This window comes from Amblyraja radiata, chromosome 46 (genome assembly GCF_010909765.2).
Source record: "Amblyraja radiata isolate CabotCenter1 chromosome 46, sAmbRad1.1.pri, whole genome shotgun sequence".
In the NCBI taxonomy this organism is placed as follows: domain Eukaryota; kingdom Metazoa; phylum Chordata; class Chondrichthyes; order Rajiformes; family Rajidae; genus Amblyraja; species Amblyraja radiata.
The window spans coordinates 6843813-6869180 of NC_046001.1; the positions used below are offsets into that span (position 1 = coordinate 6843813).

General features: G+C 38.7%; 2 protein-coding genes across 4 annotated transcripts; one reads left to right on the plus strand and one right to left on the minus strand.

Moving 5' to 3' along the window:
- Positions 1 to 233: 233 nt before the first annotated feature.
- Positions 234 to 9530, minus strand: zc3h10 (zinc finger CCCH-type containing 10). Of its 3 annotated transcripts, XM_033015466.1 has the most exons (3): positions 9296 to 9530; positions 6760 to 6804; positions 234 to 1805 (listed from the first exon to the last, which is right to left on the minus strand). In XM_033015466.1, the coding sequence occupies exon 3, from the start codon at positions 1756 to 1758 to the stop codon at positions 568 to 570; it is 1191 nt and encodes a 396-aa protein (XP_032871357.1). In that variant the 5' UTR covers positions 1759 to 1805; positions 6760 to 6804; positions 9296 to 9530; the 3' UTR covers positions 234 to 567. The 3 variants fall into 3 exon arrangements, with proteins under 3 accessions (XP_032871357.1, XP_032871358.1, XP_032871360.1); XM_033015467.1 differs by lacking the exon at positions 6760 to 6804; XM_033015469.1 differs by lacking the exons at positions 6760 to 6804; positions 9296 to 9530 and adding an exon at positions 3721 to 4128.
- Positions 9531 to 9565: 35 nt separating this feature from the next.
- Positions 9566 to 20877, plus strand: LOC116968709 (zinc finger CCCH domain-containing protein 10-like). The gene is given in 4 exon segments (XM_033015465.1): positions 9566 to 9624; positions 10635 to 10695; positions 16025 to 17576; positions 17579 to 20877. Coding segments are annotated over 2 exon segments (1644 nt in total). The 5' UTR covers positions 9566 to 9624; positions 10635 to 10695; positions 16025 to 16072; the 3' UTR covers positions 17719 to 20877.
- Positions 20878 to 25368: the final 4491 nt, after the last annotated feature.

Consider the following 25368-nt stretch of genomic DNA (forward strand, 5'->3'; position numbering starts at 1 on the left):
CATCTTCAAAACGTTTCACACAAAGAATTACATTCCGACGTGCAATGGCTACTACCTGGGAAAACACAGAAATTCATTCAGCGCCAGTAACATCCACAAAAATGTTTCAAAGTAATCCTTTTTTGCTCGTTGTTGCTAGAGAAATTTACAATTTCATGTGCTACTAAATTTCAGCTTTGCGTCAAGAAAGTAAACGGTCGAGTGTGGGAGACAAAGGAGAAAAGTAGATCTGAATATTTGCGCAGCATCGCAGCCCAGTGATTTGTTTATTCCAACATAAACCTTTATACATAAAAAAGCTTTTGTGTCATTTGCACTCATTTTAAGTTAAATTAGACAAGGAGTTAACAAGAGTTGATGAGCTAAGCATAAAAATAGGAGGGGAAAAAACAAATGGTCAGAATATACAATGAATTGGAGAGGAATCGTTTATAGACACAAAAAGAACTAAAGGCTGGGTCAGAATCCTATTTGGCTTTGGCGTGCATATTTATATAACACACGTCATTGGAAGCAACATGGGAACGCTGAATTTCTTCTCTTTATATTTCTTTCTATCAATGCTTTTCAGTGAGGAATTGCCGTTATTCTCATACTCTGTGACGCAATTGGATATGTAACCATTGGAGTGGTGGCATGGCTTATGGTGATTCCTGGCAGTGCTTGTGCAATTGACACTGCCACTGGTGCAACAGAAACAGCCACTGAGGTGGATACTGGAGGTGCCATTCCCTGGGCGATGGTCTGGGCCAGTGCAGCAGGGAGGGAAGCAATTTCCGGGTTAAGATGTGCTGTTGGTGCAGCATTGCTAGGCGGTGCAGCAGAAGCAGTTGCCACTAGATCTTGCTGGATGACTGGTCGTGGTTGAAGTGCATGGCTGCTCAATGTGGTGTGAGTCTGTGCTATACCATGGTTGTAATTGGTCAGCGTAGCCACAGCTGGTGCTGTCAGTATTTGCTCTGTGGCTGTGGGAGTGGAAGTCAGTGTCACCACCTTGGGTTGGTTGCGGAAATGTGCATTTTGCTCCAAGAGCACCTCATTAGTTGCCATCAAATTCGAGATCTGCTTTTTCAGTTCCTCAACTCGCTTTCGGAGCATCAGATTCTCCTCTTCTAGAAATCGATAGTCCACAGGACGCGAGTTTGAGATGCTAAAATCATAACTTTCAAATCGTAAGCCATCCACTCTTCTCCTCTTTAGAATATGGTCATAGTCAATATAGCGATCAGTCTCATAGAGGTCATCAAATGGGTCGTATCGTCGCACGACAGGAGAGAGCACTTGGTCTCGTGCCAATCTCTCCAAAGTTCTATTTTCATACTCGTATTCATCACGTTTTAAGTGCCGAAATTTACATTTAGATCCTCGTTGACAGTCCCCTTTCAGGTAATCTCGGCAGATTGGAACCTCGCCTTTTTTAAAAGAAAGGTCAGAAGGTGAAAGGCCAAGACCCATGGCCACCGTAAGGCGTAGACGTTGGGGAAGCTCTCCTGATTTTTTGTAATGTTCCTCATCTTCTTTTGTCCCATGAATAAACTTGCAGTTGATACGAGTGCACTCCTTGTTCTGATAATCATGGCAAAAGACAAACTCATTTTTTTTAACACCCAAGTCGGACACCTCATTAATGTCGGGGTGGTAGAACTTGCAGCGCTTGCCACGTTTGCAGACATTGCGCAGGAAGTCACGGCAAATATCATCTGAGCTGTGGCCAGCCTCGTCATTACCTCTGTTAAATAAATTATCTTTATCCGGCATCTTCACAGACTATTATTGTGCTTCTCAGCAACTGTATAGAAAAACATCTGAAAAAGAAAATCAAGGTACGTCTTTACAGAGAAGGAGGAAGTCACCCACAAAGCAAGTGTCACTTGAACCACTGCATTTTGAGCTCAGCAAGCTGAACGACGTTTGCGTGGGAAAAATAAAGGCTTCTAATTGTGTATGTCTGGTGTCAGCATCAAATATTATTACAAAATTAGTTGTAGAAGTTAAATACACTTCCCTTCGATTTGTCTACTCTAGATATTCGGGTAAACAGGTCCCATTGTAGCAGTGACACAATTTACTTCCCCAATAATTGGTTAATTTATTTTAGTAAATTATAGATTTTATTTTTGCAGCTACTTATGCCCATTAAGATTTTGTTTAAAATTTGCCATACTTATTTCATTTTGAACAACACAACTAAAAAAAGGTGTGAGTGTGTGTGTGTGTGCGCGTCTGGGCGTCCACCCTCCCCCCCCTTGTGGGTGCCCGTGTCCCCAACGCTCCCACATACTGCCTTGATAAGAGTTTTACGAGAAAATGTTTGCATCTTCAGCCAGCAAATATTTCCTGCCGTTATGGTCGCAGGGCTAAATATGATGCTAAGCTTACATAATTAATTAAAGATGAGGCCAACTTGTACTGATTTTAATTGCAGTTGTCCTTAGCCCAAAGTAAAGGGGAAACATAGCCGGAGTTCCCCTTTCTGATTTCAACTCAGTTATTTCTGCTGGAAAATACACAACTGTACACTGAAGATATTTTCCAGTACATTATTTCCATTTTAATACTTGAAATTTCACATGACTTCAGAAGCCAATCAAAACAAAATAGCCAATAGAGCGCAGAGCAAGCTTGCTTAAATCGCAATTTGATAATGACCGGATAATTTATTATAGCGAGACAGGTTAATTGATAAATATTAACTACAATTGCAAGGAATTACAATGCCTGACAATAGATAACACAACTTGGAAGAGGACTTTGGCACCCAACCAACAGGCAAGTGGAAGCAGTATTAGGACATTCCCTCCTTCTCTTTTCTGGGAGCTCTTTCCATCCAGTCGACTCCAACACAGCAAGATGTGGAGTACAGCATCATTAGATGTCAACATTAGGCCGTAACTACCATGCCTCAAGATCAGTGCAGTCTGCCAAGACAGCAAGAGATGCAGGGAGCAAGCAGTCTGATTGCTTTCCAATATTGTTTAAGGGTCCCTATTTAAAGTAATCTGTGGTCTCTGATTTACCAATAGATCTTGGCAGAAAATTTCACATCATAATCATGCCCTATGTAAAATTGTATTTCATGATTGTTTATTTATGCTCTCATTGTCATCTCGCTGAGCAGTAGATAATCATATTTTAGCTTAATCGTAATCCCCATGATTCTGAAGACCTCCAAGGTTGTCCTTTGTCCTTCTATATTCTATCAGAAGGCTATCATCCCAAATCTCCTTTTTTATTTAAAGAAGAGACAAATTGATAAAAAGGACTTATTTCAGAAATTATTTGCACAATTATCAAGGGTTGAAAGGTTTGAGATGTGGAGTTGAAACCTTTGTGTTCACTCAAGAGGGGCGAGATATTCTGAAGTGGCTGGAAGTGTGGATTTCTATAAAACGTTGAGCAAGATCTACCTCCCTTATCTGTACTTCTGTCCAAATGAATTGCAAGGAACCTTCCCAGAAGCCTTTGCTGCTGTTCCCTTCCTGATGAACAAGCCTGCTACATCGGATCCTGACACAGATCAGTCATTAAGACTTACATTATTTTCAGAAATAATTGAGAAGTTGTTGCAGAACTCTGCATTCATTTCTGTACAAATAAACAGTACAAGAGCATACAAGATCAAAAACATTGGCAATTAAAAGCAGTTGCTTGAAAAGCACAACTTGTCAGTGACAAACTGCCTGTGCACACTGCTGACTTCTATGGCAAGTTTAAACTTACCACTTCTGGATTTGCCACTGGCAACTTGTCACCACTGGTAAGACGAACATTTACTACCCATCCTTAATAGACCCCAACAAGGTGGAGGCGAGTCACCTTCCTAACTTCTACAGTCCTTCCAGTGGATACAAGCCCACAATATTTAGGGTAGAGAGTTCCAAGGTTTAGACCCAATTAGTTTGAAGGAACTGCAATATATTACCAAGTCAGGATCGCGGATGACTGGAAGGAACCTGCAAACTATGGTGTTCTCATAAGTCTGCTGTCCTTTTGCAGGGGGCGTTGCAGAGGGTGGTCAAATCTGCCCAAACAAATCACAAATAACTGCCTCCCTGCCATTGAGGACATTTACATCAGCAGGTGCAAGAGCAGAGCCTCAAACATCATGAAGGACCCCACCCACTGGACTCTTTCCCCCCCCTCCCCTCATGGAGAAGGCTGCACAGCATAAAGGCCAGGACAACAAGGCTTAAAGACAGCTTCTTTCCCGAGGCCGTGAGACTTTTAAACTCCCTACCTCACTGACTGAACCCTCACTACCTCAGTGAACTGTCTGCTGCTACTGCTGCCGCTATGGTCATTATTATGCTGCTGTCTTTTAACCATGCTGCTTTTTACCTTTTACTATTTATTCACAGGCTCATTATTATTTAGATTTTATTGTGGAAGGTTTTTATATAAGTTAGAATTCATTGATGTCTTTACTGCACTTTATTGATGTCTTACTGCACTATTACGCTGCTCGAACCCGAGTACAAATTTCGTTCATGATTCATGTGGAAACATGTTTTTATCGAATGATAATAAATAAATCTTAAATCTTAAAATCTTTTCCATTTTGGTGATATAGGTCATGGGTTTATAAGGTGTTGCCCAAAACTCCAAAATGGCGAGGCCCTTAGCAGCAGGACAGTGCACTAGGTAATGGTGTCATGATGGCAATATGGGCTGATCTGCCTTCCTTGCTTGTTCTATTGTCTAAATACTGTACATTACAGGAAGCCTTCGCACACAATACAAATAAGCATTCTTTCAGAATTTGGAGCCATTGATCAATGAAGAAAGGCAGCAGCTGGCTAAACCACACATCCAGGCTTAGCTGACTGTCAAAACTGTCAAGAACCAAAATCTCTTGAATGTCACTAACATTCAGAGACATTCAAGAGCTAGAAAAATAAATGAAACCATATTTGAATATCAAAACACTTAACAAACTTGATTAATTAAAAATAAATTACACTTTAGCTTTTACTGCCTCTGTCTCTCACAGCCCCATGCTGGAGAATTAATTAATCAACATTATTACAACAATTTTGGGCTCTGCTACTGGATTTCACAAAGAGTTCAACATTGGAGTGCAATCGCTGAAGAGAGACCAACATATTCAGGCCTCCAATTCTGCGCCCTCATTCCCCCATTGCGAGACTCATTGTAGCAGAAGTAGAGGGTGTCAGCTTTCAACTTGATGAACTGTAATCCCCATAAATTAAAAAACTCTTGTAGTTTGTTAAAGACAAGTTGTATTGGTAACACTTGCTTGAGATTGGGAACCAACTTGATATCATGCACGTATCTGCTCTAAAGTGTTAATACATGCATATTTAGGAGGAGCGAAGCGAGAAAGAAAATCCAAATTAATATTTGATGTCTTGTGATAAATCAGGTGTGACCTTATCATCATCCTTATGGTTCACAATCAGCGAAAGATCCAAAAGAAGTCTTTAAAATAAAGCTTTCCCCATGAACAAATGAAATGCATAAACCTGACAATAACTGTCCTAAATTTTGCACTTCAGAGAACAAAACCTCCTTAATCAGGTTCAACTACATCCCATCAAAAGTGATTTCTAAAAAGTGCATATCATTAATTAAGACATCACCCACCATAAACATGACCTGAGCAAACCAGCCTCTCTGCCCAAGGTAGGGTAGTGAATTTGCAACCTTTGTCTAGTATCCAAACTTCCACATGGCTATTACGATAAAATATCATAATTCAGAAATATGGAAATAACACCATGCTAAGTAACTATTTATCAAATGACTTACTATATTCTGAAATGCCACATAACAAAATAGACATTTCTAGCAAGAAAACTGGTCTGAAATTCTGGATAAACAGGAGGGATCTGAAGACGAAGGGCTCCTCCAATGGGTTTGAATCCATTGATTAAGAGAGTCAGAAGGTACACAAAAAAGCTGGAGAAACTCAGTGGGTGCAGCAGCATCTATGGAGCGAAGGAAATAGGCAACGTTTCGGGCCGAAACCCTTCTTCAGACAGTCATATGGGCCCATCAAGACTCGGGATTGATCCCCAGTCTGTGCCAAGTTATTTGTCCATGACCAGGGAAACAGCAACTGTAGTATAATTGGCCTCAGAAAACCCGGTGAAATCAATTACTGATTGACACAGAGTACTAACATGTAGAACTACTGAATGTAGATTCACTCCAGCAAATGCTCCATAAGTCAAGTTTCTGATCTCTTACCAAGCAAAAACCAGGGTCTTCTCAGATTGGAGAGGTGAACAAAATAAAACAGAAAATAAACCACTAGCACATTCCTCCTGGCAATAGTTGCATCATAGGATCTGCCATAGTTTGGGTGTTTATAGTATTTTTGAATACAAGTATCTAATTTAACATACACTTTGAATATGCATTTCCACTGCTGATCTCTACATTTTTCCATACGATTCCTCACAAAGATCAAGCCACCATTTTAGTAGCAAGGAACAAAGGACAGGAATGAGCAGAGCATTTCACACAGGAACTGCAGCTTTCCCTAAACTGAATTTTAGTTGCCAACTTTAAGCAAAAAGGAAAATGTCTCTCACTATAAGATATAAGACACAGACAGTAATGTTGCAGGTTTAAAGTCTAATACTATAATGGGTAGTAGCGTCTCCAGAATGGAGGCATTATACATCCACCTTCCTATCCCTGAATATTACTTGGATGGACTGTTAGAAATGTGCAGGTTTGACTATAATATTGTTCACAGACAAAAACCCTAATGCTATGAACTGCTCAACTCACCCATGAAAAAAGTCTCCTTTGTTGGGACACTGAAGTTTCCCGCACCTATGGAACAGTACATCCTGATAAATTACTGTTTTCAGGATAGGGTTGACATAAAAGGATAGTTTTGGGAAGAGATTGTCAAGGATGGGATTGACCTCTTTGGACAGAGGAAGCGTCAAGATGTATAACCAGTTACGCCCAGACAGGAAGGACCAGTTTTCTTTGCAAGAATAATAACCAGGTGACATAGATTCAAGATAATGTGCAGAAGGATTAGAAGGGAATGGAGTATTTTTCTGCATTCAAAAATTGCTGACAGTCTATAACACACTATCTGAAAGGGTGACAGAGCCTCATGTTTAAAACGTACATGTAAGAGCCACACAAATTGCCACCGTCTACAAGGGGCACAAACTGAAGTCAGATTAAATTATAGTTTGTTTGTGTGGTTACTGGCAAGGAGAGGATAAGCTACATCACCTCTTTCTATGCCACCATCTTCTACAATTCTATATGGAGAGGGGAAGGGGGGGGGGGGGGAAGAGGGAAAATAACTGGTTAAAAAACATTACAAATATGTATCATGGTTATGATATTATTCCATTATTAATTTCACAATGTAAATTAAGGATTCATCTCTTTTTTCACAAGCATCTAATCTGCTTTAGAGCTATTCTATCAAGGTGATGCACAGAGATTATGAATTATTTTATGTAACAGAGAAATTATATGGATTTGTTCATCTCAAATGCCTAAATTAAATGGTTATTACCTGCCTCACTGCCAAAATTTCTCAAAGTCCAAAATAAAAACAGAAAATGCTGCAATGCTTTGTCGGCTATGAAGTGTCTACAACTTGAAACATTAATTTCATTTCTCCTTCCACAGCCAATAACTGACTTGCTGAGTGGCTCCAGCATATTTCCAACATCTGCAGTTTAATTTTTTTCCTTAATTTTACCTTTTGCTTTCATACATTCTGCTCCTTTGAGCTTAGCATACTTTTACATCAAGACACATCCCAATGGTGAAATCCATAACTATAAATAAGGGTTTTCGGCCCGAAACGTTGCCTATTTCCTTCGCTCCATAGATGCTGCTGCACCCGCTGAGTTTCTCCAGCATTTTTGTGTACCTACTATAAATACCCATGTTGGTAGAGGCAATTATGATAGTAGCATTTAAGAGGTTTTTAGACGGGAATATGTATATGCTGGGAATGGAGGGATATGGATCTTTTGCAAGCAGAAGAGAGCTGTTCTTGGCATCATGTTTGGTATGGACATTGTGGGATAAAAGGCCCATTTCTGTGCTGTATTGTTCTATGTTCGATCAAAGAATGGAGCGACTGGGCTTGTATTCACTGGAATTTAGAAGGATGAGAGGTTATCTTATATAAAATTAAGGGATTGGACACACTAGATGCAGGAAACATGTTTCCGATGTTGGGGGAGTCCAGAACCAGGGGCCACAGTTTAAGAATAAGGGGTAGGCTATTTAGAACTGAGATGAGGAAAAACCTTTTCACACAGAGTTGTGAATTTGTGGAATTCTCTGCCTCAGAGAATCACTGGATGCATTCAAAAGAGCTAGATAGAGCTCTTAGGGCGAGCGGAATCAAGGGGCATGGGGAGAAGGCAGGAACGGGGTATTAATTGGGGATGATCAGCCATGATCACATTGAATGGCAGTGCAGGCTCGAAGGGCCGAATGGCCTACTCCTGCACCTATTGTCTATGTATCTATGTTTGTAGATTCTATTCTGAAATCGATTTCACCTTACTACCTCTTCTCCCAGTTCCAAAAACTCTCATAACTTGGCTTCAAATCACACTTTGAGCCACCTCATTTAACTCTCTCCGAGAGTCCAGTCTCCTCTCTATAGGTACACAAAATTGCTGGAGGAACTCAGCGGGTGCAGCAGCATCTATGGAGCGAAGGAAATAGGCGACGTTTCGGGCCGAAACCCTTCTTCAGACTGGCATCATGTTTGGTATGGACATTGTGGGATAAAAGGTGAAAGGTCTGGTGAAAGGTCTCGACCCAAAACATCACCTGTTCCTTCTCTCCAGAGATACTGCGTGACCCGCTGAGTTACTCCAGCATTTTGTGTCTATCTCCTCGCTATAAAGTTTATTGGGACATTTTATTATATTAAAAAGGTTTGACATAAATACGAATTAATGTACTAACAAAAAATAAAGCATTTTAACCGCAGTCTTACTCCAACAAATATCGAATATAGCAAATATCGAATATTTTGTGACTCTGGGGCAATCCAAGAATTATTTAAACAATGTTTATTAAGTTTGTTACTATGAATCAAACCGCATAGAGTAACAAACTTGCTAAAGAAGGTTTCGAAGGCTGTTATGGGATTTCTAGGCCTCAGCATTCTGTTGCAGGGAACAACTCCATACGCAAGCAGACCTAAACCCCGACTAAAAATATTTAAATTATAGGCGTCATTAACAGAGTGGATTGGAACAATTACAAAATTGACAGAAACCAGGGACATATTTACAAACACGGTTAAGCTCCTTTTACTCACTCCTCCAAACACAACGAGTGCCACACAGGTCCTCCCAGACAAGAGCGACTTAGAGTCAAATAGCTGCACTTGGCTGGAATGCTTAATTTCTCACAATGGGATGATGTATTTCAAGTTAACGTTGTTCAATTGAATATCCTCAAGATATTTTTTTCAAAGTAAACGCCTGAGCATATTGTACTGGAATACACATCGATAACAGATGCCTGCAGCTCCCAACAGCGTCTTCTGCCGTCGCTCTTGCCTCGGAGGACCAGAATGGAAGCTCGCCGTGTTTGGAGGACCAAGTGAGGAGAGAGGGAGAGGGGGGGGGGGGGAGGCTAAATAGTGTAAGTGAATGTGTTGTCCTTTCTCCTTTTGTTATTGATCGAGTTTATTCCAATGTCGGTAAACGGTTTCTATCAATATATATATATCTTTGAGAAATAGAACAATGTTTAGTTTCCATCTGTGCGCTGGAATATATCGGTCCGTGTGAATCGCTTGAGGCCTAGGAGCGCAGTTGAAGCCTCGCGCCAAGTTCGAGAACTTTCCGTCGCAACCCCACCAAAACTGTCAACATCCAGGTTTCCTCATGGCGGTAGCCTAAGAACAAGGATTATTTAAGGATTATAGAAGTCACGTCTAGTGGTTAGGTTAAACCCTATGGCCGTCTTGGAAAAAATGGAATAGTGAAATCCGGACACAGAATGAAAGTCCAATGAATGAACCATTACAAAGTGTCCAAGATGAGTGTAGTTTACCCATCACGGGATTCCCACAGAATTTATAAATCCGTATTAAGATATGTCAGTTTTTAAACCGTTTGCTCCAGGCGCCGACTTCTTTTTGATATCATGGACCGATGGTGCTGCCCATCTTCAACCGAGTGGTTGTGCAGCATTTGGAGCAGTTGGGAATGTCGCTGAGTTTGGGGCAAAAGAAGATCACCGCTGTTCAGTCAGATGCTAAATGCGTTGTTAAAATGAAAGTGGAGATTTTGCCGCCTGCCATGTTGTAATTCAGCAGTGTTTGGCGAGTGAAGTTGAACCCTTCCCATTCCATCATGTCGTGCAGTCTGAAGAAGGGTTTCGGCCCGAAACGTTGCCTATTTCCTTCGCTCCATAGATGCTGCTGCACACGCTGAGTTTCTCCAGCATTTTTGTGTACCTTCGTGCAGTACTTTCACCGGTTGTGTTTAACCACTCAATCAATGGGACTCAAACTATGTTCTGTACATGTGATTGAACAATAAATGTTTAACCAGTTGACTTTTTAAAAAGAACATTGGCTACTGGATTTTAAAAACCAATTTCCCAATGATCGCCACTTTGACATTATTTACCGTCTTCCTCCTTAGGTCATTGCATCTTCTATCTCTCAAGAGGAATAATCAGCAAGGTTCACTTGGCCACTTGAAGGTATGAGGGATGGAAAATGATCAGATTTTCTTTTCTCTTTGCTATTCTTTGAGGCAATAACAGATTTGTATTTTGTTACCATTTCCATTTAGCGATTAACATTGGCACTTCACGATGTGAACACTTTTATTCTTCCTCCCTCTTTGTCCTGCTTGGTTTGGCTCCTTAATGCTCCTAAATGTGATGAATTGTGAGGTATAGCCATTCACATAGGAGTTACCCAAGTGATCATGTTAAACTAGGTGCACATATTGATTGCTACAGAGGTGCACAGCCAGGGTTAATCCTGCCTTTGCCCAGTGCCCATATGTGAGACAGCCTTTTGCCTGAGCAGATGAGATATTATACCTTGATGGTCAGTACCTCATTATGCATTGCTTGGTGCGACACAGGAACCCACTAAAGTCTGAATATCTCTGCGACACTTGCTGTAGGTGAAAGTAGTGCGCTGAGAAGATGCAAATTTGCTCATCTCTGTTTTCTCTGACCTCAAAACTAACTGGACTTGCTGCTTGGGGTTGAGAGGGAAAAATAGATCAGCTATGATCGAATGGCAGAATGGCCTAATTCTGCTCGTATGTCTATGGTCTTATGCTGCTCTTTGCTTCTTCCATTGCCCTTTTGAACAGTTGACCTCTTGAGATCATGACTGTTTATGGCTATTTCCAAATTGCTGGTGCCCACCATCTTCATATTGTATTTGCAATTATCCTTGTTGTGGCGATATGGACATCAGCTGGTTGTGACCCCATGGACAATTTGTCATACAAAAGTGTTGTTGAGAATATAGCTATCATCCATCTCACAAAGATAATTGCTCTGTTGCAGATGTAGTTAGTTTAGTGACAAATGTTTGTGGATGAACTTGGACTATTCCGGGCCCTTTGAGTACCCTTGTCCTGCCAGAACATGCCAAGAATACATCTGTATAAACGTAGCTTTTGTGCTTTTGATCGGGCTGTATTGCTACACTATCGTAAAAACAAGTAACAGGCAAGTACAGTAGTACAACATACTGTGCCATCTGTATTTATAAGGTGAGAAAATGATCCTCCCTTGCCTGCTGTGAGTTCAGAATCACAAATTGGATTAGAAACTAGTTAGGATTAGTGACCCAAATACTGAAAATTTAAAACTCGCAAAAGCACAACACAAAATAAAATTTCACCATCCAATATGTCAATGTTATTTTGGGGGAAAAAAAAGCTAAGTATACTGTTCTTGGAAGGTTGAGTGATACTTGAAATAGTTTGTCAGATAATTATTATGTTCTGTCCATCTTTGAGAAAATAGACCAATAATTTATATATTTTATTTCAGTCAATTCAGATTTCATGCTTTATCATTCAGACAGTAACAGACCTCTTAGAAGGATGTAGAGTCGTGTATTCCTCTCAGATATGGTGTTATCAGACTCATCCTCCTGAATACAAATAGAACTAGTGCAAGATAATCAAAGAGGAAAGATTAGGTATGTGTAGGAAAGAACTGCAGATGCTGGTTTAAATCGTAGGGTAGACACAAAATGCTGGAGTAAATCAGCAGGACAGGCAGCATCTCTGGAGAGAACGAATGGGTGACGTTTCGGGTCGAGACCCTTCTTCAGGAAAGAATAGGTCTTATTGGAGACCAATTAACAGCCTGAGATATCTGAGATGAGCAATCTGAAGAAGTGTCTCGACCCGAAACGTCACCCATTCCTTCTCTCCAGAGATGCTGCCTGTCCCGCTGAGTTACTCCAGCTTTTTGTGTCTATCTGAGATATGCAAAGTTCCATAAGAATAACTTGTAGCTGTTCAAGGAAAACTGGTGTTATATGGGCATTGTTATTGAGATAGAAAAATGTGGTATTGGAAACATTGAACATAAAGAAGTAGAGGACGTATTAAAAAGGTCCGGCAAAAGTGGATAAATTGGTTGATCAGGATAAAATGTATTTCAAGCCCTTTTATAAAATTTAAAAAAATGCAGCAGCCGACATAAATCAGGCTCTGACTATAATTTTCTAGTGAAGATAGACACAAAATGCTGGAGTAACTCAGCAGGACAGACAGCATCTCTGTAGAGAAGAAATGGGTGATGTTTCGAGTCGAGACCCACTGAAGAAGGGTCTCGACCCGAAACGTCACCAATTCCTTCTCTCCAGAGATGCTGCCTGTCCTGCTGAGTTACTCCAGCATGTTGTGTCTATATTCGGTTTAAACCAGCATCTGCAGTTCCTTCCTACACTATAATTTTCCAGTGCCTTGAGTACTGGAAGATTGTTACTGTGGTATGATTTTTTTTAAAGAGTAAAAGGCATATACTGACATCCACGGATCAGTCAGCTTAAATGTCAGGTGAAGTTATTGGAAATTTGCATGTCTGCATTTAGAGAGGAAATTTGCATATGTCTGCACCAAGTTAATCGCAGACACTTTGCATGGAAGACGTATGACTTGCGAACTTAGTTGCTTTTCTTGAGGAGATTGTTAAGAGCATTTGATGCACTACAAATGGATTTTGGAGTGGTGTTTGATAAAGTCTCACATAACAAGTCGAGCAAGAAACTGTGCTGACACGATCCAAAGAAAAGAGGCAATTGAAGTATTAATCTTAGGGATAGATTGGCACAGCACAAGGACCCAACTGAAACTTGAACTCAGGATCAGATGAAAAGCTATACTTTATAATCTACGAACCTATCTCCATTGACGTATTACAGGTAACCCATTCCACCTCCTCTGTTTTTCTGTTTTGTTTTAATTTGTAACTTTCTACCCTCTTTTTCTCTCTCTTTCTATAAAAAATAAAAACACTAGAAGCAGAAGTAATTGATAATTGAAAATTTTAATAATGTATGACTGATGTATATGAAAAGTCTTTTTACTATAATATGTAACTATACTTTATAATATGTCTACTTCTAATAAAAAATAAAAATAAATAAAAAGAAGTATTAATCTTATAAGAGACCTAGAAAGAGCGAGAGTAAACACAAAAAAAGAATGTGACTGGAGAATTTCCATTGGAGACCAATAACTTGAGGCATAGATTTAAGTTAATTGGTGAAAGGATAGAAGGAAATTAAGAAAAAAATCATTTAATCAGTGGTGATCTGAGCTCATTGTCTGAAAGACACCATCGGCACAGGAGAAGGTAATTCAGTTATTTGAGCCTGCTCCACCACTCATGACTGATACAACTTTTTATCAAGTCCTCTCAACCACCCCCCCCCCCCCCCATCTGTCTCCTTACAACCCTTGTTTCACGTATTGATTAAAAATCCATCTCATCTTTCAACAATTCGACCTCAACGGCTTTTTTAGGTGAAAAGTTTCCAATCTTTTGGGAGAAGAGATTCTTCCTCATCTCTATCTTAAATGGGCAGTCCTTTATCTGAGACTTCTGGTCCTAGACCCTGCCATGAGGGGGCTTCACAGCATTTAGTCAATCAAGCCGCCCAAGAACTTTGGATATTTCAATGAGATTGTCTCTTCTTCAAAACTCCAATGACTTGACCCAACCTGTTCCTGCACATCAATCCCTTTGAATGCGATAGGATCAGAGAAGGTGAAGTAATTTCTTTGATTTTGAGGTCCTGAGATAGAATTACAGTAAGAAGCAGCGCAATCAGTTTTGATTTCTCCAAGTGAGGATGCAGGAGTCTTGGAGGAACAAGAAAATTTTTCACAAGACTATTGACTATATCAATGTAAATTTTGCTTTTATTAAAATAACTAGAAAATGAGTGGTTAAGAGAATTGACAAAACAGCAAACTTTTTCTCGCATCATATCTGGAAAGCTGCAAGGAGAACCAACTCCTTTTGAAATGGGATCTGCACTCAAAAGTTGTTTGATACACATGATGTTAATAAAGAGTTAAGAGCTAATAAGGAGGGAAGAGGGGCGCAATGTTTTACGAATAGCCTTGCTATTTGTGCGGGGTGGTAGGCATAGTTTAAGATCAGGTAATATGGAAGATTTAAAAAAAATTAAGGATAGGGAGCTATCATTGATAAACGATGATAAAGGGGGGAGTAACACGAGTCAGACATTGCAATAGAAAAGGAACGTGAATTACAGCATGAGAACCCGTGGCCTTTAGTCCTGAAAACGATGCAGCTTGCAATGAAGTTGACAATATATGTTGAAGAGAGCTTTTTTGTTGTTGACTGTTTTATAAATCATCATTCAAGATTGCTTCTTTAAAGTTATCTTGACATTGTTTCTATTAAAAGTGTATATTTTGCTTAAATTGGCTTTTACAAATAAAAATGTTAACCTTTTTCAGGGTCTTCACTTCAATAATACTCCTTTGTGCATATATATTTCAGCAGTATGTCTTGATTTGTCTGTAACATGCTAATTTGTACATTTAAAGATATTCGTTTACTGTTCAAAACATACCTGCCATTTTTAATTTGTTAAAGTCGATATTTACTTTAGCATCTCTGGCATTGTACTTGCACACAGATGGCAGATCAAAATGTGTGTTTGAAGTAGAATTTAAGCGACCAATTCTGAAAGGATTATTTTTTTTAATTCTGCGCATTGCAAAAAATTTCCATAGTAGTTACGGTAATTACATCTGCTGTGGAATTCTATGTGAAAACAAAGATCAACTTTTCAAGTGGCTATGCTACCGTTTTAACGTGATAGACATGAAAAGCTGCGGTAACTCAGCAGGTCAGCCAGCATCTCTGGAGAAAAAGAATAGGTGACATTTTGGGTCGAGACCCTTCTTCAGAAGATCCTTAGGGTCTCGTCCCGAAACGTCACCTATTCCTTTTCTCCAGAGATTCTGTCTGAGCCACTAAGTTACTCCAGGTTTTTGCGTCTACGATTTAAACCAGCATCTGCAGTTCCTTCCTACGCTTTTAATGAGGTCGGCTGACTCTGAGTTAAATCAGCACTACTTCTTCATAATCTTCTTTAACATGTTGCTTCAGGAATTTGTTTCTAGTACTGATTCTAACGTCCTGCATTTACAAATTACTATAAAAATCACTTGCAGTATGAATTTAATTTTTTCCATGCATGTACTGTCTTGAGTGCAATAATCGAGAAGACATGTTTACTTTGTTATGCCGGTGTCTTTTTCAGGAAAACTCAAAGCATTGGTATTTGCGATATTAAAAGCAAAACTGCCGACTTAATACTGCTTATCTCTTTTTAAATATTAATATAAACCTTGATGTTCCACTGGTAACTTGCTGTAAGTATTTTCTATTGAATTAACGATGTAGGAACAGCTACAATATTTTGTGAGAAAGGGATTAAGCTAAATTACTTTGTAGATGAATCTCTTATTTATTGTAAAAGACCTGGCTTCTTTTTCTTTTACAGTTGTTTATTGAGAGCCTTGGCTGAGTAGCGCAGAAATATTCTGGAAGCATGTCCGAGAACGACACTGATAATTTAGTCAACAGCGGCAAAAATGAGCCTGGCAAGAGCAAACGGAATGTTTGCCGAGACTTTCTGCGCAATGTCTGCACTCGTGGTAAGAATTGCAGGTACTTCCACCCTGACAATGTTGAGGCATCCGACCTTGCCGACATAAGGAACGACACTGATAATTTAGTCATCATTACTAATGACGAAGCTGGCAAAAACAAATCGTACATTTGCCGAGACTTTCTGCGCAATACCTGCAGCCGTGGTAAGAATTGCAGGTATTTCCATCCAGATGATATTGAGCCCTCTGTCCTCGCTGACGTAAGGAACGACATTGATAATTTAGTCAACTTTGGCAATGATGAGGCTGACAAAATCAATCTGAATATTTGCCGAGACTTTCAGCGCAATCTCTGCAATCGTGGTAAGAATTGCAGATATTTTCACCCAGATGATATTGAGGTCTCCAACCATGCTGACCTAAGTGATGACGCTGATAATTTCGTGAATAATAGCAAATTTGATGCGAGCAAGAGCAAACGGAATGTTTGTCGTGACTTTCTGCGCAATGTCTGCACCCGTGGTAAGAATTGCAGGTATTTTCACCCGGATAATGTTGAATCCTATGATGTAGGTGATATGCGGCATGAGTCTATCTTTTGTCAGTACTTTCAAAATAGCAAATGTACCCGTGAGAACTGCACGTTCATTCACGGGACAAAGGGTGAAGAGAATTATTACAATAAAACAGGAAAGCTTCCTTCCCACTTACAAAAGACAGTGGCTGTGACATTTGGGCTCTCGCCCTCCAATTTGCCTCTTATTACAAAGGAAGTCCCATTCTGCCGTGACTTTCTAAAAGGCAAATGTCGAAGAGGATCCAAGTGTAAATTCCAGCACTTGAAACGTGATGACAATGATAAGACAAGTATAGAAAATGTGTCACAAAATAAAGAAGCTTCTCCTGAGATCTGTAGATATGACCGTTTGGATGACCTGTATGAGACAGAGAAATGTGATGTTGACCAAACTCCAAAAAGGAAAAGAACGGAGGGTCTACGGTTTGAAGTATTTGATTACAGCATCCCCAATCTGCGTCCAGTTGAAATGAATTTTTTGGAGGAGGAAAACCATATGCTCAGAATGCGCAATGAGGAGCTTAAGAAGCAGGTGTCAAGCCTAAAGATTACAAATGAGGTACTTCTGGAGCAAAATGCTGATTTACGCAAGCAAGTGAAACTGGGGATCCTGACCACAGGGACTGACCCAACACAATCACCAGCTATGCACGCTGTTACCAATTATAATCATAGTATAGTGGAGACTCACACCACCCTGAGCAACCAGGTCGTGAGATCACAATCTATTTCTCATCAAGAATTGATAGCGCAAGCTAGAGCTCATAATGCTTTATGTTCTGAAGCTACATCCCAAAGTCCACCCTGTCTTAGTGCTGCTCTCTCGACACCTTATGCCCAAGGGGTGGCTTCACCAGTTTCAATCACACAATTGCCATCTCAGTTGCACCATTGGCAGTGACGCAATCGCTCCCAGGAATTGCCATGAATTATACCATCACTCAAATGGTCAGTTATCCAAATGCATCACAAAATATGAAGTTCCTTTGTCATGCAGAGGATAGTTGAGATTAGAAGTCATTTAATTTGAAGCTTTACAAGAGATTTCTATTTCTTAATGGTTCCCAGGGCAATTGCAAAAAGTGAATCAAGTATGATTGTTAAAGAGGGAGTCTCACCATCACCAACCCTTTTGCAAAGTCAAAAATGAAATGATGAGAATTTGTGTTTTCTGTCTCGTTTGTTGCTGTTGAACTCGTCTGGAGAACAGGTTGCGCAGAATTGTACCTCAGCAGTAGTAGCAAATGGAAGTTGAAACATGCTTCAATTTGCAACCATATATGTCGCAAATTTATTTTGGTGGGGGGGAAGAAAGATTGAATTGAACTCAAGTTTTTGAATTCTTTGAAACCTTTTTTTGATTTGCTCATGTTGTAAGCTCTGGTGCAAATGAAAGCAAAGTCTTTGACAGCGCATTGCAATTCCCACACCAACTCAAGCTTTCCAACTGCAGCAGCAGTGGGATAAGGTTTTGTCTGCAAATATGGCTGCTTTCTTTTGCTCATGTAAAATTGGTTTCAATCAACATCAAAACATCAGCTTTCTAAAAACACTTGTACATGCGCTTAAAGAGCATTGTGCCTTTACAACTTTTTTAATCGCTTTTTTTTAAGACAAGAAATTATTATAAAACTACAAAAAATTTACCCTCATTCACACCTTCATACCACCCAACCAAAAATAAAATCCTCTGCTGCTTTGATTGTCGTCAGAGCAGAAATTAAAGAATGCAGAAAATGACACCATGGCTCCCTTTTCTCCCTCTTGTTGGAGAACTGTCTTACAGCATAAATGCAATTAGTATGACAGTTTTACCCACAGATGGAGGGAATGCAAACCTATAACATAATGGTGTCTTTGTTTAAATGTAGCAATGAGCCAGACAACCATTTGGGGCTAATTTCCATTGAGGGTATTGGAAGTAAGATCCCTAATGCACCTTGGGTTAATAAGAGCAGCTACTGATGATCATCAAGTTCTTTTCAGATGTCTTGCTCCAAAATTTCTCAAATTTCTCACTCTAAACTACAAATTGTATTAATAATTTATATGAAGCAAAAAAAAAAAACAACTTTATCTTCTACAAGGTATACTGATGGCAAGACTTCCTATACGTCTGTTAAATATAGAAATCTGCAAAAATAACTAATGGAGTGATGGGCTGTGTCAAAACAGACAATTCAAAGTGATAGTGAATAAACTTTCCCATCCTCTTAACATTGTAAGATTATTTTTTTTGGTTGATTACTGATGTATTTTAAAACATTTTTAAACTGATCCTATGCCACAAATTTCTCTTTTTAATCTGAAATTACATTTGGGATTATTACTGGGAACAAAATAGTAATATCCCCTACTTTACTAAGTAAAAGTATTCTGATCTTTTCAAACATTTTTGTAACCAGCCCATATCTCAGTAAACGTGTGTGGAAACGTTTTTTTAAGAAAGTCATGTGCGTTTAGTGTTTTCCTAATTAAACACTCGCTGTGCTTCTCAAGTCTTCAAGTAACATGTTATATTTTTTGCAAATAGTTTTTCTCTAATCATTGCATTTGTTACTCACACCTTGACTATATTTTTTATTTCAAAGCTGTGCAAGTCCTCTGTAGATTGGGCTACAAAAAGCATTTTCAGAAATAAAATGAGTACATGTTCACCATAAACAGTCACCAAGGATATTAAAGTGAAGCAAGAATAATTGGGGTGCAAGCTTCGAAAGCAGAGTTAAATGTAAATGTAATACATACAGATTTGGTTTGGTGCCTGGAACGTGGAGACTGGGTGTTGGTCAATAAATAAGCAGGACCAGAAAAGCAGCAGAAGGTGTGGAGAAACAATTGCTAGTTTCTTATATTTGATGTATTATTGGAAGGTTGATGCTCAGCACTTGTAAATTGCCATGCCGTTTTCTCATCTGGCTGGGATGCTCTCTGTCAGATGCCTCATTGTACTAGCTCATTGTAAGTCAGGATTCGGGGGGGGGGGGGTGTCTGCTGTTTCCTGCGTTCACTATTGTAACAATTAAGTTGCAAAACCAATGAGAGAAAATAAATACACATTCATACAAAAACTCACTATATAGATGCTATATAGTATATGTAAACGTGTATATATGTGATTTGACTAAAATATATTTTATTCATGGACAGTATAAACATGTATCAACGGTTATTATCTGACTATTCCTGTTGAAAATGCTTGTGGATGGTGAGGATAGAACCTGACTCTGCAAAATATGCTACCTGGGCTCATGAATTTAAATAGCTTGACCACATTGTGTCTGTACCTTTTGAATGAAAAATATGATAATAGAAAATTGCCAGATAAAAAAGGGGAAGTCTTGTAATGAAGCACACATTAGAAAAGCAGAATGCAGCAAATAACCTGGCATTTACTATAATGTCCTGACTGGTTCTCAATTTAGGTGTTAATTTATGACTGATTTGCATGACTAGTGCATAATTGTGCCCATTTAATTTTTCCTTGCTCAAACAAAATATACCAATGAGTAAGTTGTAAAGAGGAGGTATGAGTTAGTGATATTCTAATGATGAACCTATTCCTGCATATTACTGTCATAATGTTAATTTTGCAATTTTTTAATTAAAACTTTTAATCAATATTTTTGACTTGGAAGACAATAGATTTCTAACTTACCACAATGTGCTTGGGAAGTTATATGTGATGGTATTTCTGCCAGTCAGTCAGTGATATTGAAAATAGACTTTGTGGGGAGGGATTAAAAGGCCAACACCAACAGTGAGATATTTGGCACATGTGCTTCTGTAAACCATGGTTTTAAAATACAGCTAACACTTTACTATATTGAGAATCCCTGAGATTTTACAACACAGCAACTAACGTCCAAGATTAGTTAACTGCGGCCAAAAAATCCAAAACTACAGCAATTCAAGATATGTTTTAAAAGCCCAGTAAACCCATTTTGTCCGTTTTTGAACTGATGCATTGCTATTGTAAATACCTATTGTCAATGATGCCTGATGTTCATGAAAAGTTATGATTTATTGAGAACTTGCAGATGTTTACTGTTGGTATCCTGCAATTGGTGAACACTATGTGTAAATACTATAAACTATGTATTAAAGTGAATGTACAGTGGTGTTGTCAGTTATATTGTTTGGATTAAAACTGATTCAGGATCAGAAGTGGTGAGTTTACATTCTTTTTGAAGGATTCAACTGGACTTGGAAGACATGTTTTAATTGTGTTTCTCCATTGGGGTACACATGATGTTATTTTTGAATGAACTTTGAGTACAACTGAAGCTGACAGTTTTCTTTTGTACCTTGATATGTGTAAATTGTAAATGTATTTAAACACATTATGATAACATTTAAAAAGCACTATTTCCACAGAGTATAATGAGTACACATGTTGTCAGTTAATTTATTTTTAGCCCTTGACATTGGTAATCATTTCAATTTATGGAGGGTATTTTCACATGAAGCAGAAAAAAAATCTGGGCGGTTTTGCAAGTACGCTTTGATTTTGATCTTGAGAAAACCCGCTAACTATGGTTCAATGTCCACATGCTATATACGGACACAATCATGGAAGGTGTAAATTGGGGGGAAAAACAACAAAATCCGTATAGAGAAAGAAACCTGTACATGCAGTCTTGCCCCCCACCCCTCGTATAAGCCATAAAACCGAGAGAAGGAACTGGACAACGATCAAATGCTTCCTCACAGTGAAATTATATGGGGTCAGCAGAAGGATATGTCTCCAAGATGTTCTGTGTGCCAGCACCAGTTTCAGCGCAGTATAAGTAAACGCTGGGTGCAGGACATTCACTTTTTAATCTATAGATGCTGTAATGCACAAGACCTTTTATAGAAAAATCAGTTTCTTGCTGAACAAATGGAGAAACAAATTGTACTTCTGTTGGATGCTGGTGTGTGTGTTTCCGTTTTTAATCACACCATTCTCATGAAATTGATTCACTGGATTTCAAAGTATTGTTGTAAATAATTAATTCCATTTACCAATGTTCTGAGATGCCTTTTTGGTTTTCTACTCTGCATATGAAATCCACTTATTTGTATTAACATATTTATACTGATTCTTCTGGAATAAACTTGAATCCTTGCATAAGCCGGGGTCAGGGAGATGGCTCAATTAATTGACACAAAAAGCTGGAGTAACTCAGCAGGCAGGCAGCATCTCTGGAGCGAAGGAATGGGTGACATTTCGGGTTGAGACCCGAAACGTCACACATTCCTTTTCTCCAGGGATGCTGCCTGTCCTGCTGAGTTACTCCAGCTTTTTGTGTCCATCTTCAGTATAAACCAGCATTTGCAGTTTCTCCCTACAAATTACTCCATCTATAGTCTGGCCTAAAATGATAGCTGTGTACCCTTATTGTTTGATAATGATTCCTCTTGTTGCTTGCATTGTGCTTTGAGCTGTAGTCAGATGTACTCCACCGGATAGGAGGATAGCATAATGTGGTTGTTGCAGTGAAGAACATTTTACCAGTTTTACCTAACCCTGCTCTTGTTCATAATCTTTGCTTTGTTCTTGAATAGAATTCAAATCAATCCCCACCAAAATCTTAACAAATGGCCAGGTAAAAGTCAAAGCAAATATCAAATTTGTTATTCACTGCAAATTTAATAATACACCACGTCAACATCTGTGCAATTAACAACTTCAGTTTAGAATAAAGTAAATCCACTTCAAAAGGAGCTGGAAGATTGTCAAATGATTGGAATTTGCAACATTTATTCTTTGCTTCTTGTCTTTGCACATTGGAGCATTGCTGGTAACATTGCTCCAATGTTACCAGGAAAGAGAATGCTAGAGGATGCTGTACAAGTTGCCAGGTGTCCGCTTTTCTTTTTAAAATATTCTGATTTGTACAATAAAAGACAAAGTACTCAAGTAACTCAGCAGGTCAGGCAGCATCTCTGGAGAACACGGATAGGTGATGTTTGAAGTCGGGACCCTACTGAAGAGCTGCTGTCTGTTCCACTGAGTTATTCCAACACTTTGTGTCTTTATTTTGTACACCAGTATCTGCAGTTCCTTGTGTTTACTTCTTGTATGTTGTGTGTACTTCATGTTCATGAATTGGGTAAGAATTAAAGTTCAACTTTTAAGATTTAAGTGCACAATCTCAGCTGACACTGCAGCCAAACTCTGGGGGAATAAACCCTGTTGATTCGAATAGCCCTGGACCCCAATAATCCTACCATTCTTAAACAACAGGCACCTATTGCATCCTGTTACATTTTGTTAACCATCTTGCTGCAGCTCTTCAAATGTTAAATAGATTTGAGGAATAAAATCAAATAGCAGGGTTAAAGAATATATACAAAAATATTTGATCATTATAGAATTGTGAAAATAACAACGTTTTTATTGCAATTCCCCAAATCCTAGTACAAGTCATGCAATATCATGCAATGAAGATTGAATTTGATTTATTCAGTCACTGTACATACCCTGGAATAAGTATTTTTTAAAGAATAAAACATTGAACTCTCAGCCGCACATGGATCCACACCTATATAATCTTATCTATTACATGATCGTGTATGTACCATAGTTTAAATTAAATGTTATTCCTATAATGCTTAAAATACAAATAAGACAAATACGTTTCATCAGCCAAGCTTCCCATTGTTAATTTGCTCAAATATTGATGTGATTAAACTGACAAAAGCTACTGCTATTAATCAAGAACTGTGAGCTTGCACAGAGTTAGACCATCTGAAAATTAGGGCAAAACTAACAATTTGTACTAATAAATGTAGTAATTTTTTGATTTTTAAATTTTCCTAAAAAATCTTACTGGATTTTTTCCTGAAAAAAATAGATTTTAAAACTGAAAGATGCCAACAGGTATAGAAATCAAGTTTCATCCCATTGAGTATATTTTCTCAAATTTCATTTTGTTTCATTATTAAGCAAGGATACAGTGACAATTAAGATCATTTTATTTGCAGCTTATATGTACACTCAAATGTCTTCAAACAAATATTTTAGCAATATTAAGGTTAAAATGGCTTCTGCAACTGCATGATGTAAAGTTTTTTCCCCCCACTATGCATGAAATGAATCAGGCGCCAAGCAAGCCAGCACTATTGATTACCAATATTGTATATGTTTGGGGAAATTGACATTTCCATCCAAATAACATCCAAACGCTAGAAACAGTTGTCACAAGTACGGTGAGAGTTAATCTGATTTTAGTACAGACCTCGCCTACAAACTACAGGTGGATTTTGATATGCTTTTGAGTATATAGCTGTTTTTTTTTTTTTAAGTGCCTTTCCTTAATAGATCTGTAGAGAAGACCACTGGAAGGAGCAGAATTGACTGGTTTGTCTGTTTGACGCTTTACTGAACCGATAGGGTTACTACATTGATTGCTGTGACTTCAAGAACAATTTGTTTATTTCCCCCTCATTTCTGTTGATGGATCTCGACAAATAAATATTTGATCATTATGCCTGTCATATAAGTGTCTAGTGTGACTGTTGTTAATAATTTTAATTGACACATTTCATTTAGATTCCTGCAATGTAATCCAAAAATAAATGAGATTGTTCTGCTCCAAGAGACTACAATCCCTGGGTACTTTGACTCAAGGCCTTCATTCAGTTCACAGGAAGTGCAGACCTACGTATAAGTACTAGCATTTGCAATGGATGTGACAATATATTTAGAGTTCCGAATCGTCATATAAATATGAAAGCAGGAGAAGGATAATTTGCACTCCTAAACTAGGTGCTTAAATTGGAAGCTGCAAAACAATGCAAGGATCCACAATGCAAGGATCCACACAAAATAAATGTGAAAAATAAAGCATATGCATATTTAAAGTTAATGGAAACTGGATGCAGGGGCAGCAAGAACATGAAGGTATATTAACTTCTCAAGGAATTTCAGGTGAGTAAAAATACCACAGTTCAAGCCTGTGGTCTGGTATGTACGGTAACATTTTATTTGGGGCGCTAACACAAAATAAGCAAAAGTAAATCGGCTGCCAATTTTTAAATATTTTTTTTTCTTTCCCCAAGTTGTCAGGCCATTTGTGGCTCATTCTAACCTGAGTGGAAAGGTCCTGGATTAAAGCTTCATCGCAGTACTAAGGGAGTACTTCATGATAAAGGTTGTAGGAAAGAATTGCAGATGCTGGTTTAAATCAAAGGTAGACACAAAATGCTGGAGTAACTCAGTGGGACAGTCAGCATCTCTGGAGAGAAGGAATGGGTGACGTTTCGGGTCGCGACCCTTCCGACTAATGTCGGAGTGCGCGGGACAGAGATAGAATGTAGTCAGAGGCTATCACCTTTTTTATCTTATATCACATTATATTTTGTATTTGGAATGGAATTGCATATTTTATTTAAGGAGATACGTTCGGATGGAAAACAGACGTGACCTAAAATTCATCTACCTGAAGTTCAAGTATAAGGTAGGGTTGAGTGTGCTGAATCATCTGCTCTACCACTTAATCACAAGATGCAAGACATGAATATAAAAATTGGGGGTGAGGGAATTAAATTCTGTAGTTAGAATGTTAAGGGAATTAATGAACCTATCAAGAGAGGCAAAGTGTTAGCTCATTTAAAATCATTGAAAACAGATATAATATTTCTCCAGGAGACACATCTTAAAAAGGAAGC